At 45.8% G+C, this 15,050-nt stretch overlaps 1 protein-coding gene across 1 annotated transcript; it reads right to left on the bottom strand.

The window, feature by feature from the left end:
* Positions 1 to 4,136: 4,136 nt before the first annotated feature.
* On the bottom strand, positions 4,137 to 14,002 carry LOC310677495 (dual specificity protein phosphatase 13A-like; the record flags this gene model as incomplete). Its single annotated transcript, XM_083440644.1, has 3 exons — positions 4,137 to 4,959; positions 5,716 to 5,933; positions 13,662 to 14,002. The coding sequence occupies 3 exons, from the start codon at positions 14,000 to 14,002 to the stop codon at positions 4,748 to 4,750; spliced, it is 771 nt and encodes a 256-aa protein (XP_083296770.1). The 3' UTR covers positions 4,137 to 4,747.
* Between the last annotated feature and the right edge of the window lie 1,048 nt (positions 14,003 to 15,050).

The following is a 15,050-nucleotide window of genomic DNA, read 5'->3' as shown; positions in this document are numbered from 1 at the left end:
GGCCCATAGGACGCACCTAATTTTTTTTGGGGGGGGGAGGTAATAAAGAAATAAAAATTTATTCCCCCCCCCCAGCAGTGGGAGAAGCCCGAGCTTTTAAAAACGCACCTACCGTAGTTTTTAAAGGAGAAAATGATATCTGCCCGAAGCGCGGGGCACTCTGCTTCAGCGCGCTCCGGGCAGCAGGCTGCTATCCGCAGCCTAGGCAGCCCTGTGGGAACGTTCCCACAGGGCTCTTTAGGCTGTGGATATCTGCCCGAAGCATGGGGCGTTCTGCTTCAGAGTGCCCAGCGCTCCGGGCGGCAGGCTGCTATCCGCAGCCTAGGGAGCCCTGCGGGAACTCCCACGGGCTCCCCAGGCTTGCTGATAGCTTCCTGAAGTGACCCCTCTCGCTCTCCAAGCTTCAGCGAAAGCCTGCATTCGCCCCATAGGATGCACGCAGATTTCCCCTTCATTTTTGGAGGGGAAAAAGTGCGTCCTATAGGGCGAAAAATACGGTATTTTCAAAAGAGCAGGCAAGAGATGTCACTGCAGCAAAGTCATTTGCCCTTATCTTCTTGCAAATCTTTTAAGAGTTCTCTAGTGCTTGTAAATGAACAATAAACAGGGCGTTGTTGTTGCTTTTTAAAGAGTTCTTTGAGTAGTGCCAGCTAGGTTGTAGGGCAGGGGTGATCTGGCAGACATTGTCAAAATCCTTTTTGGATTATAAAGTCTCCCAAAGCTGGAAAAGTCAAATTCATAAGAACAACAATAGACTCAAATATACCATATTTTTTCGTGTCTAAGACTAGGTTTTTTCCTACTAGATTATGTCAAATTAGGGGTGTCTTATACACGGGTAATGCTGCGGCCATTTTCTTAAATCTGAGTCCCCCAAAATAGGGGGCGTCTTATAGACGGAAAAATACGGTATATGTCTATTTGCTGTTTTGCTCATGATGGGACTTGTTTATTGCTTTTATTGTTCTGCGATTATTATTATACAGCATCTTAATGTTTCATCGGTGTTAGCCAGCCGGAGAACACTGTTTCTGGGTGCCATATAAACGCTGCTTACTAAATATTAAAGTTGTTAATAAAGTTTCCCAGCCTGAAAAAATCCAGGCAGGGAAAAATCTCTGACAGACAAGACGAAGCATCTCACAATAGCGTCTGGAGTTTTGATGAATGTTAAACGATCCTTTAGCCTTGAAAGTAAAGAGGATAACTTCTCCCTAGGCAATGGCTATTCGCGCCAGTAGTAAAAGGAGGATGCCGGGGTACTACTAATTCTGTAGTGGTTTTGAAATGTTCTAGCTGCTCTGGGCCACAGTGATACACAGCAGAGATATTTACAATGCCAACCATCAGTTGTGGTGTGCATCTGACTGCACTGTGCAACAGGTGCAGGGCACCTATATGCCTACTGATATTTCAAAAAAATCCAAAGACTTACGGCCAAATCCAGTGGGAAGTTCTCTGGAGCAAAGCCTACAGGAATGAATTGGAGCTGTGTTTGATCAATAGGGCGAAGAACTTTCTGCCACCGCGCTTTAGGCTCCTTTCTCCTGCAAACCAGAAGTCCCTATCCAAAATTTGCCATCACATATTCCCTGTCAGGCTTCAGGGAATCAGCTTCCTCCCTCCCGTGGCAGTAGATAAGCAGAACAAAGGAAAAGGGGTCTTCTTACCGGTTAGAAACTTTAATAATCACAGCGAGAGAACATAGAACCCATCTCCTAGTGTGGCGGTGCTCCCAGTTAAGGATCACACCCCCTTAAGTTCCTATTAATCCACGTCACTTCTACATGTTGAAATCTGAGCTTGTACCCTCTGTGCTTTCTGTTCTGCCACTTTCTCAGCTCTTCTTGACCTTGGGGAGAGCGGAGGAATGCTGTCCAGAGACAGTGAATCTGTTAACCCTCTCTCTCCCAGTGTTTCTTCTCCTAGCTGTTCCCCATCCAGTATTTCCCAGCTTCTGCCTTCTGAACTATGCCCCTCTGCAAACCACTGTTCCAAAGCTATACTGTCCTTTTGCTCCTGGGAAGATCCAGGAGCAGGAGCAGGGGGAGGTTCTCACCATTCCTCCTCAGTGCAGCCCTCCTCAGCACGGTCCCTGACATTCCCTTATCTTGATCCAGGAGGATTTCCCTTTTGATGCACCAGAAAAGGAAGAGCAGCCATTTCTTCCCAGGAGATATGTTCCTGGAGCAACTGGGACAGGGGACAGTGCCAGGCACAGCGAAACCAGGCAGGTAATGTGCCTTGGATGAAGACTTTCCTGTCCGCTCTTGTGTGTGTTTGCAGCAAGGGCAAATGCAACTTGAAATGCAGTAGGGGGAAATGAACTCACTGCCTTTTAAGCCATGAATGTATGCCTAGCCTTTGGTGGCACAATGCAGGCTGCACAACGCCCACAGCTCTGTCATCTTAGGGATGCCACCTGAGGTGGCCACCTCACTACCTCATGGAAGGACCAGCCCTGTATGTCCCCAGAAATCCATCCACTCCCGGTATTAATCTGACTGGTGTTAAATACCGGGATCAAATAAACAAGGAATATTTGGTGTTATGTTGGAGGGGATGCCAGGAAACCAGGAATTATGTTCCCGTGTGGTGGGGGTGTAAATATTTACATTTTTATTTTTATTTTTTATTTTTATTTTTTGCAAAAAGTGTTTAAGGAGATAACAAATCACTGGGTGAAAGCTGGAAAAAATTCCAGAGATAGCATTATTATCAATTTACGATGGGGTGGAAGGTTCGCAGGCTGTGAAGAACTTGCTCACAAATTTGTTGACAGCTGCACGAAATGCTATAGCTAGGAAGTGGAAGGGGCAAGGAGAATATAAAATGGAAGAATGGGATAAAGAGGTGTGGGATATTGCTATTAATGATAAATTAACATGTGCCATTAAGGTAAGATGGGGAATATGCAGGAGAAATGATTTTGAAGAGGTATGGATGGTGTTTGTAGAATTTGTCTGTTAAAATGGAAAGGGGGTAAAACCACTGCAAGAGGTGTTGAAATTTTGGGAGGTTGGATAGTTACAGTGGAATGGTCTCGGTGGTGGGGTGCACATTTTTACTCTTATTTATTTAGGATTATAATTTTGTCCCGGGACGCGGGTGGCGCTGTGGGTTAAAGCCTGTGTGCTCCCGCCGCTCGGTCCCAGCGCCTGCCAACCTAGCAGTTCGAAAGCACCCCCGGGTGCAAGTAGATAAATAGGGACCGCTTAATAGCGTTCTGTGTGCTGCGCTGGCTCGCCAGATGCAGCTTGTCACGCTGGCCACGTGACCCGGAAGTGTCTGCGGACAGCGCTGGCTCCCGGCCTATAGAGTGAGATGAGCGCACAACCCTAGAGTCTGGCAAGACTGGCCCGTACGGGCAGGGGTACCTTTACCTTTATAATTTTGTCCATTAAAAAAAAAAAATCCATCCCCAGTAACACATTACTATTTGAGATCTACCGTATTTTTCGCTCTATAGGACGCACTTTTTCCCCTCCAAAAATGAAGGGGAAATGTGTGTGCGTCCTATGGAGCGAATGCAGGCTTTGGTGGAAGCCTGGAGAGCGAGAGGCGTCGGTGCGCACCGACACCTCTTGCTCTCCAGGCTCCAGGAAGCTATCCGCAAGCCTTGCGCACCTGGGGGGAGTTCCCCTGGGCGTGCAAGGCTTGCGGGCGGCAGCCTGCAGCACGGGGCGCCCTTCGGAGGACGCCCCGTGCTTTGCGCAGGTGTCACCAAGCCTTGCGCGCCCGGGGGAAGTCCCCCCGGGAACGCAAGGCTTGCGGGCGGCAGCCTGCAGTGCGGAGCACGGGGCGCCCTTCGGAGGACGCCCCGTGCTTCGCACAGGTGTCGCCAAGCCTTGCGCACGGGGGGTAACTCCCCCCAGGCGCGCAAGGCTTGCGGGCGGCAGCCTGCCACCCGGCTCGTGGGGCGCCCTGAAGCAGAGCGCCCCTCGCGCCGGGCAGACATCGGCCAGCCCCACAAGCTTGGGGGACAGCGGGGAGGCGCAGCGCAGCTATCCCACTGTTCCCCGACCTGGTTTTGGGGGGGAAATAAAGGGGGGGAAAATTTCCTTTATTTCCCGCCCCAAAAAGTAAGTGCGTCCTATGGGACGGAGCGTCCTATGGGACGAAAAATACGGTAAATGCATTCCCGTTCTTTAGATAACTATTAATTCAGTGCAAAGGGCTTTCCAGCAGTAATGGTTAGGGTTCAAAAAGCTCCTTACTTGTATAATCTTATACATTAAAAAAATTGTCCAGTAGCAACATGAAAGCTTATACCAAGAACAAACTTAGTTGGTCTCTAAGGTGCTACTGGACATTTTTTATATTTTTTTATTTTATATATATTTCGACTGCGTCAGACCACCACGACCACCACTTGAATCGTATACATTTCTATCTAAATATAATGACTTATCTTTGCAAAGTTGTGGTAAACCAGGATTAGTGAGATGCTATATGTGAGCAATCTGAAAAAATCTGAAAGCTGCATGTGAGATGCTCTATGGGGGCACTGTGGCCCCTTCTCAATCTTATAAGCTATAAATTCAATCTCCCTTAAAAAGATCCAGAAAATTCAAGCGCCTAACCAGCATCTAGATGTTCTAGATGTCAAGGTCCGCTCCCAAACTAAGCATTCGAAATTCCTGTCAAGATAAATAGCACAGCCTCAAGCTTAATTGCTGAGATTGGCAGTGCAAACCAAGTTCTCTGTCAGATGTTGTCACTTTGCCGTTTTGCTTTCTTCTTCACGTTACAGAAGCTGACACAGCCTGATCTTGTACCGTAGCTCCAGATCTAAGTCTTGCAGCTGTTTCAGGAACCCTCGGTTCGGGGAGATGGCTCGATTCTGCAGGACCTTTCCGACGGCGTCAGCCAGGGAGAAATTCTGACAGATCATGAGGTAAGCCAGAACCAGGGCTGCTGATCTGCTTCTGCCTAGAATGCAGTGGACCAAGATCTTTCCTGGAATGGAGATGAAATGATTTAAGAAGAGAGCAGCTGGGAACTCCTTTGAGCTCCTCCAATAGGGGATTTTTGGGGTCCCTAATTTGTATTACAGCAATCCAAATTGTCAAGTGGCTCTGAAGCTCACTGGGTGACCTTGGGCCACTCATTCACTCTGTCTCTCAGTCTGACCTATCTCAAAATGGTTGCTTGTCTGCCCAGGACACCAGCAACCCATGCTATGCTGCAGCCAATACCTAAAACATCAGTGCAGCAGTTCCACCAGGGCAGGCACTCACCGTTTGATAATAATTTTTTTATTAGTTTTCAATTACAGTCCAATAATAGCTTAATTATAACAATGCCAAATTATAATACAATTACGAATACCAATCATTCAAATACCAAATTATTTAATTTAGGTGGCCCCCCGCATGCTATAATGGATGGTTTGATGATTACTTTTGCGTTCCAAAGTCTTATTAATTTCAATTACATTCTGGTCAAAATAATAATCCCTTATACAACAACGGCAATATTAATAACTTCTATTCGTGTTGACACATTAAATGATTTATAGAACTACAAGTGAGGCACTCAAACTATATCCTTGTTCTTCCTGTGTGTGGCAAATATTCTGTCCATGGTGTTTCTTCCTGTCCTTGTAAAATGTTCTGTCTACCTTTTCCCGGTTGTTGCTGTTCTCCATCATGCCTTGGGCGGAGCTAATATCCCATTGTTGTTTCAGAAACTTCTCCATCCCAAGGCACTCACCGTTTGGTACACTTAGGGCTTTGGTGATGAATTCGGAGGCAGGGCGGAAATGTACGCTGAGGTCAAAGTCTGGGGAGTCTTCTGCTGCTATTCCATAGTAATGGAACTCTGGTCCGTAGAACGTTTGGTTTCCTTTGCTTCCCCAGGCAGCGTGTGCGGCATTCAGTATGTGAGTGATACCCCATTTTCTTAGCTCTTCCTTGTTGTGTGCTGCCGTGCTGCCGGGAAACAGATATGAAAGTGGGCAGGTGAGCAGAAATGAACCCCATGTCCTTATTTATTTATTACATTTATATACCATCTTTGGGACGCAGGTGGTGCTGTGGGTTAAACCACAGAGCCTAGGACTTGCCGATCAGAAGGTCGGCGGTTCGAATCCCCGCAACGGGGTGAGCTCCCGTTGTTCAGTCCCTGCTCCTGCCAACCTAGCAGTTCGAAAGCACGAAGTGCAAGTAGATAAATAGGTACCACTCCGGTGGGAAGGTAAACAGCGTTTCCGTGCGCTGCTCTGGTTCGCCAGAAGTGGCTCAGTCATGCTGGCCACATGACCCGGAAGCGGTACACCGGCTCCCTCGGCCAATAAAGCGAGATGAGCGCCGCAACCCCAGAGTCGGTCATGACTGGACCGAATGGATTGGAAGAGTTTGGATTTGATATCCCGCCTTTCACTCCCCTTCAGGAGTCTCAAAGCGGCTAACATTCTCTTTTCCCTTCCTCCCTCACAACAAACACTCTGTGAGGTGAGTGGGACTGAGAGACTTCAAAGAAGTGTGACTGGCCCAAGGTCATCCAGCAGCTGCATGTGGAGGAGCGGAGACGCGAACCCGGTTCCCCAGATTACAAGAGTACCGCTCTTAACCACTACACCACACTGGCTCAGTGTCGCTGGTCAGTGGTCCGTTTCCCTTTATACCATCTTTATCTTCCAAGCATCTCCAGGTGACTTACAGGGTTCTCCTCCTCCCCGATTCACCCTCACAACAACTTGTGAGGTAGGTTAAGCTAAGAGATGGTGACTGGCCCAAGGTCGCCCAGTGGGTGAGTGGGGTTTGAACCCTGATCTCCCAGTTCTAACACTCTCACCATTACAAGAAGAATGGCAACTTAAACTGATGGAATATGCGCAGCTTGCAGTTCTAACATATAGAATAAGAGAACAAGAAGAACATATGTTTAGAGAAGATTGGGAAATGTTTATTGAATATATGGGGGAAAATTGTGTCTATTTGAAAACGCTGGCAGCATTAAGATAAATTCAACAGTGTAAATAAGTTTTGATGGATGTGATAATGGAATACTGAATGGTTTATTTTATGTAAAATATGCAGGGATTTATGTTGTGCAAAATGAACCACAGAAAGAGAGGAATGGACGTCATCAATATTTTAAGGTTGTTTAAGTGAATATTCTAAAATGCAAAACAGAAATTTAACAAAAATTATAAAAACAAAACCAAAAACACTCAATCCATTATCCCACACTGGCTCATCTTATCATAGTGCAAACAGTAATACAGGGCTTAGTTTCCGATGAATGAGAAAGTGTTGGATATTGATTATTGATTTATTTACCGTATTTTTTGCTCTATAAGACTCACTTTTTCCCTCCTAAAAAGTAAGGGGAAATGTGTGTGCGTCTTACGGAGCGAATGCAGGCTGCGCAGCTATCCCAGAAGCCAGAACAGCAAGAGGGATTGCTGCTTTCACTGCGCAGCAATCCCTCTTGCTGTTCTGGCTTCTGAGATTCAGAATATTTTTTTTCTTGTTTTCCTCCTCCAAAAACTAGGTGCGTCTTGTGGTCTGGTGCGTCTTATAGAGCGAAAAATACGGTATTTAAACAAATACGTAAGAAGAGCATAGTGAGTGCATATGCATTTCTTTCAGCAGGCAACGCAGCTGCTAATCCCACTTCAAATTCCTAGAAAATATCATTATCATTATCATTATTGCCACAGCTCCCAGATCCAAAGCTGCATCTTCATTTTTCCTGAGGTCTGGTGGGCCAAGTCTTTCCTGTGGCAGGCCCTGTCCTGTGGAACTGCCTGCCAGCAGAGGCTTGGTAAGAATCATCCCTGCCTACTTTCAGATACCTGTTTAGAAAACTGCTATTTAGATATGCCTCTGAAACATGAATTCCTTGCCCCCAACCAACATTTTTCTTAAGTGCTTCTCCTGATGTTTTGGTCCCACGTTCTAAGTGTGGCGTATGTGGTTCTTCCATACATGTTATCCTCACATGGGACGTGGGTGGCGCTGTGGTCTAAGCCTCTGAGCCTCTTGGGCTTGCCGATCAGGAAGGTCAGCGGTTCGAATCCCTGCGATGGGGTGAGCTCCCATTGCTCTCTCCCAGCTCCTGCCAACCTAGCAGTTTGAAAGCACACTAGTGTGAGTAGATAAATAGGTACCACTGTAGCAGGAAGGTAAACAGCATTTCCGTGCACTCTGGTTTCCATCATAGTGTCCCGTTGCACCAGAAGTGGTTTAGTCATTCTGGCCACATGATCCGGAAAGCTGTCTTTGGACAAACACCGGCTCCCTCAGCCTGAAGCGAGATGAGCGCCGCACCCCATAGTCACCTTTGACTCCTCACAACAACCCTGTGAGGTAGGTTAGGCTGAGAAACTGTGACTGGACTTTCCCCCTCTGAAATCATAAAGGGCAAGAAAACCATGTTAAGATATCTGGGCTTCAACTTCTTCGGAAGCCTGTGACTGATCTCTTGTATATAGCACAATGGTCTCTTAATCGAGATTTGCAGGATTTTCCTGTAAAGGCTGATGCAATAGAGGGCACACTTTGAACCGCTTATCTGGATAAACCTCCTTCAGTATGGACAATCACATTCGAAGGGCACAGATATCACCATGTGGTATCATTAGCACAGGGCATTCTCTGTGTCCTGCTGTGAACTGCTGCCGAGCTGCACTTGGCACAGATGAACGGTTTTCTGAGCCGAGGGCTGTGGATAATGTTGTCATATAGATGTAATCATAATTTCATCTGGACAGGAAGGGCACACACACAGAAAGTCGCCATCCATCCTTTTGAAACAGATGTTGCATGTGAAATGTGCCGATTTTATACTAGGTTTACGTCTTCAGAATGAAGACAGGCTGCACTAACAGAATCGCTGTTTGGATTTGTTATTTTATTTCCATAACAGGGAAAGCTTCCTTTCATTTGTGGCTCCTTGAACATATGGACAGGGCACGGTCCTGATGTTACGGCAATCCAGTGGATTGCGTAAGCTTCCCCTAGCAGGATCTCATCCGATACTTATTTCAAAATGATTGCCGCTGATCCGAAAGGGTTGTGCTTTCAGCATCTCTTTCCATCCTATTGATAATGTCAGGGAAAGTTTAAATAGAGTGTAGGGTAGGATCAAATTCCAATAAGGCTGATCTGCCTAGAGTAGTATGAATCACTGAATCAGAAATCTACATTTCATAAATTAATACTGACGTATTCCAGTGAGGCAGTTTTGTTGCAACTTATGAGAGTCCTGCAGCTTCGTAAACACTAATAAGATTTATTGAGACAGAAGCATTCGTAGTTAGAGGTTCTGTTTTCAGATGCTGAAAACGGTTGGTCTTAGATAGCAGTTTCCCCTTTGTCCCATCCTTTCTAGACGTGGGCTGAGCAGTTTTGCAATTGTTCTGCTGATTTCCCCTGGAAAACACACTTTTTACCGCTGAATTGGAACGAACGGCAATTCACGGAAAACACAATTGCTGTTTACATACCCTCCAACATTTCTCTGATGAAAATAGGGACGTCCTAAGGAAAAGCAGGACATTCCGGGATCAAATCAATTGATGCTTTCCTTCTATCTGTCCACAATAGAAAGTGTTCTCTCATACTGTATTACGGTGTGGTACGCTGGTTTGACAGCCCTGGGCAGAAAGTCCCTAGAGAGGGTGGTGAAGACAGCGCACAATATCATGGGCTGTCCCTTGAGTCCGCTAGTTGTTATTGCAGGAGACCATTGCCCCAGAAGAGGGAGGAACATTCTCAGGGATGACTCACACCCTGGCCAGCACCTTTTTAATCTCCTGCCCTCGGGCAGGAGATATAGGAGCATGATAAGCCACACCAACAGGTTAAAGAACAGTTTCTACCCGTGAGGCGGCTGAATGGAAGACAGCAACATTGCAGCTGATGTTCAGGGTTGGTGGTCGTATGACAGCACACAGAGTTTAACAAGGACAGAGATGGGGGGGGGCTCGTTTAATCTCACTGTAAACCAAGCAGTACAGTGACAATAAAGTATTTCTATATTCTATATTTCTATAAATCGGAAACTGGGACAGATTCTGTAAATCCACGACTGTCCCTGGAAAATAGGGACACTTGGAGGGTCTGTGTTTGGTCCAAGTCAGTTGTAAACTATACGGAAGCAGTGAGGCAAACGGAAGTTACACAAATTAGATTAAGATATACAGCAAGAAAATGCAGCAAGAAAAACCCTTTACAATGACAAAAGGCCAAGGAAAGATACAGATAGTAGCAGATGCAAAATACATATGAATACAAGATCCAAAGAGAATGGGTGTGATTCTTCTGCAACCGGCCACACCTGATTGTAAATGAGTATAGCAAAAATAGTATAAACTCCCGAAAATGGGACAATTACTCCAGATCTCTACCAAGTCTGAGTTCCTTTAGTTGCTAAACTAATGGAGTCAATCTCAGTAGCTTCTTGCTGGAAACTTCTTTTTTTTTAAAAACTTTTTATAAAGTAATATTTTCTATGCCATAGGGTAGACTTCAGTGTGGTCAGATCTACTTAATTCTATTAACAGTGGATTTGTCTGAATGCCGGCCAACACTAGCTTTCAAATGGTCAGATGAATTAAATAGTCTAGGAGCTGGCAAAGGGAAAGGTTCGGTGACAGGGTATAACTCTTCTTTCCGATAAGAGGCTGAGGCGGCAAATATCGGAGGAACCTGGATGATTTATTTAGCAAGCTTGGAGCATGTGGTCCTAATGAATTATTGCTGCTCACTCATGAGACGTTTTGACCAATAGCAGGCGCTGCATTGACATCTTAAATAGCACAGCTTTATACAAAATATGCAGTTAACAGCTAGCAACAGGAAGTGGCCGATGCATAGCTGTCAACTTACAGATTTGAAAATAAGGGACCAGCAGCCCCGAAAATAAGGGATCAGCAGCCAAAAGAAGGGATTTTGCTTCGCTTATATAGAAATCCGCCACTGATGGAGCCATGCTGCTTTGGCTGCAACTGACTGTGTTTTGCAGGGGGTTGGACTACATGATTCTAAGGGTCTACAACTCCCACCAAAGAAGAGTGGCAGACAAAACTGATGAATGACGTCGAGATGGCAAAGCTTACAGGCAGAATTAGAAACCAGGAAGAGGACCTCTTTAATAAAGAACGGGGAAAGTTTATAATTTAGTTGAAAAGCTATTGTAAAGAGTTTCATACATTGGTAGGATTGAAAGAAAACTTGTAGTAAAAATTTGAACTATGGATGGACAAATTATTTATAAAAATAGAGTTATGAAAGGGATGCAGAGGGGGAAATCACTACATTAAGATGCTGCACTGGTTGGAGGGTATGCTAAGCAGCACGTCGGGGCTGCCGTCGTCCTGGCGCGAGGAGTTCCATCAGCCCTTCCCCGCCCAGGAGAGAGGGGGGAGAGAGAGAGACTCTCGCCCATGCCTCCCGCGAGCCTGGTATTAGGCGGTTGCAGCACTGCGGCGGCCGCTGAAGTGCCGCCCTTCTGCATCCCTCCTCTTCCTCCTCCCTCAGGCCGCCTCCTCAGCCGCCGCTGTCGCCTCCGGCTTCCCCTGGCAGTACAGTGGAAGTCTCGCAAGAGAGGGGCTGCCTGCCCGCCCGCCGCCACCTCTCTCCTCACAACGCGCCCCTGAGGGGGAAAAGGGAGAGATGGAGATGTGGCAGAGGACCCTGAGCCGTTGCTTCCCTCCCGAGCCAGGCGAGCATGAAACCTGGGAAATGTAAGGGACATCATCAATAAGGGACAACAGTGGGACACAGCGCTGGCATAAGGGAGTTTCCCGCCAAATAAGGGACAGTTGACAGCTATGGACCGATGATGTGGGCAGGATTCCTGCATTGCCTGAGGGTTGGAGTAGATGACCTTTGGGGTGCCTTCCAGCTTCCAATGTTTGTGATTCTATGGGACTGGGGCATAGGGAACTAGTGCGCCATGGCCAGATGTGTTTGTTGCTGCGGTTGAGTGATAAGGGAGCTCCTCTGTGGCATCTGCAGCAGAGGTTTGAGTGCCAGGTGTTCCCCCTTTTTGGGCCCTAACAGTTCTCCCTTCCACTGTTAGAGCTTGAAATATTGTCTCCAGCTTCACAGCTCTGTGTCCTGTCGAGTACTATACTAGCTGATGGAGTAGGGGGGTTGGTAGTATCATTGAGTATATTTTGCAGTGTTGGACGGGGCTGTTGGGGGAGTGCTCTGATCATCCCAAAGTCAATTGCTGCTTGCATTTTGGCTCACCATGTGGGTGCCTCTGCCCCTGATTGGTGACTCTGGCTTCCCATCCTGGGTTGAGTGGGCGTCAGGGAAGACGGGCACGCAGCAGTGGCATTTCTGTGATAACGGCCCAGTTATCAACCCAGACAATTTGGTAGGGGATAATGTAACTTGGATAACTTACGGTCACATGGCGCCATATCCAATTTGCAAGAGCACCACGGAATGTTATTTTTTTGCGGATGGCTTTAGTTGCCCTTTAGTTTCTGTAGGCTTCAGGTCAACTGAAATATTAGTGAGAAATTCATCTGCACCGGAATTTAGAATGATACATTATGACATGTGCCAGTTGCCATGACGGGACTGGATTCTAGTGTGTTTGCTTCTCAGAACTTCTGCCTTCAGCCATGTGACTTCTTGCAGATATCTAAATCATTTAACTCTCTAGCATCTTTCCTTGAAAACAGAGGCTCAGTCTAGTGGTTGCGTATCCCTTTCAAGAGCAGAGGTAGAGATCAGTTGAGCACATTATGCCATTTCCTACCTCAAGGTTCAGATCTGATTTTTTTATGCATCAAAGGTTAACAAGAGCATGCTAACTGTATAATTAATCCACCGTATATTTGCCAATATAAAATGCAGATAATCACTCCAGAGGATTATACTTTCAGGATAAAACAATATGAGTTGTATTTGTAAATTGCATATGGATAGAGCAGGGAATTCTTGGTGCATAAACGCATAATTAATCAATAGAATATTCAGACATACAATCTGTAACCAGGCCCACAGCTAGGGTTCCTGAGAAACTCAACCTTCAATTTAGAAAGTCCATCACCGCTCATGTTTCTTGAAGACGTGCATTTTAAATTCGCCAGTATATAAGGTTTCAGTAGCCACTGGAATTTCTGTACTCTGCTAGGCTACCTCACTCGGCCGCAGATTTCTCAGTTTGAATACCTTGTCTACATTCCTTGCATCTTTCGCCACCTGTCTGCATATCACACCTTGTTCTCATCCAACTGTAAATTCTTTTTTTAAAAAAATCTGTATCTTACACAGGACATACTGGGCACCCCAAATGCAGAGGGTGGTTCGCGTCATTTGGGTGTAGATAGGACAGGTATTCTGGGGAAAGAAAGTGGGTTCCTTTGCTAGAATTTAGATTTTTAGTTTTAGCACATAATAAAATATATTATCTTGTGTCTCTGTGATAGGACTATCTGCGCTGTTCCTGCCCCAGTAATATACAGATTTTTGTAATGTGCTTTCTGTTATGAAGGTTGTCCAGGAATCCCCACCCCTGTTGAACGACAGAGAAAAACAAGGGAAACTCTTTTCAGACTTTAACTTCAGCGTGCACACATCTGTCCTCCGTTAGCAATGTGAATTCATTGGTTATAACATTACAGTGCTGTACAGTACCTTCCTTTTACCCCACGCTCAAGCCGCGGCTTCGTTCCGGGTCACACTTACATGTTGCCTATATAAAGATTGGGCCACACTTCATCTATCTCATTTAATTCCATCCTGCAGCTGTCCATCACATGCTCCAACTCTTGGACGGAGGTTGAGGCGGATCTGCGGCTATTCATTTTGCAGAAGGAGGCGGTCGTCTTTGGAAATGGATCATCCGCTGTCATGCGATGATACATGGTCGTTGCAGAGCCCCAATGAGCTCCAGTTACCTTTCGACATTTGACAGGGAGAAGCAGGTGTGCCTCTTGAGAGATGTCCCCTTTTCGTCCCCTGCCCATCCCCATGCCTAATGTGGGAACAACCTTTGCTGACACGGCAGCACAAAATGCAATAAGCATGAGTGGAGATCAACATCCTATTTTTCCTCTAAAAGGGAAAAAGAGTTCTTTTGAGTTGAATTCTATTATTATGTACTCCTCTGAAGATCGTTATGGAAGATCGTAAATCATAGATTTCAAAGGGTCCTGGGAAGTGATCTAAAGTGGTACCTTGGTTCTCAAACTTACTCGGTTACAGAAGTCCGTTCCAAAACCAAAGCGTTCCAAAACCAAGGTGCGCTTTCCCATAGAAAGTAATGCAAAACGGATTAATCCATTCCAGACTTTTAAAAACAACTCCTAAAACAGCAATTTAACATGGTTTTCACTACCTAGCGAGACCATTGATCCATACATAAAATGAAAGCAATAATCAATGTACTGTACTAAAAAATAAATAAGACAGTATTGTAGATGATAAAAATTAAAATTACATTTTTTTCCTTACCTGCACCGATGATAGTCATTGTTTGGATGGGGGGCTTTTACTCATTTCCGCAGTCACACAATCAGCCAGTAACTGAACTGGGTTCCACACAGTCACAAAAACAAATCAACCAAAAAAAGCCTCAAAAACCAAAACGCAAAATAGCAAAAAAAAAAAAAAAAAAAGCCCAAAGTTAATCCGTCCCATTTGACTTCCAAAATGTTCAAAAACCATGGCGCAGCTTCTGATTGGTGCAGATGCCCTGGAAACAATAGATGACAGCCGCATCGGACGTTTGGCTTCCGAAAAACATTTGAAAACTGGAACTCTTGCTTGCAGATTTTCAGTATTTGAGAACCAAGGCGTTTGAGTACCAAGGCGTTTGAGTACCAAGGTGTTTGAGTACCAAGGTGTTTGAGAACCAAGGTACCACTGTAGTTCAATCCCATGCTAATGTAGGAAACCCATTTCTGCGGCATTCCTGATAAGTGGTAATCCAGCCTCTGCTTAAAAACCTCTAAAGAAGGGGAGTCCATTTCTTTCCAAGACAAGCTTCCCCACTATTGAACTGCTTATTTGTAAGAAAGTCCATCCTAATGGAGGAGAGGGGTTCATTGGTTTGCCGAGAGTTCGCTGTAGAGG

The sequence above is a fragment of the Podarcis tiliguerta genome (assembly GCF_965153285.1).
Source record: "Podarcis tiliguerta genome assembly, chromosome: 5".
NCBI lineage: Eukaryota > Metazoa > Chordata > Lepidosauria > Squamata > Lacertidae > Podarcis > Podarcis tiliguerta.
This window is presented reverse-complemented; position numbering and strand designations above follow the sequence as displayed.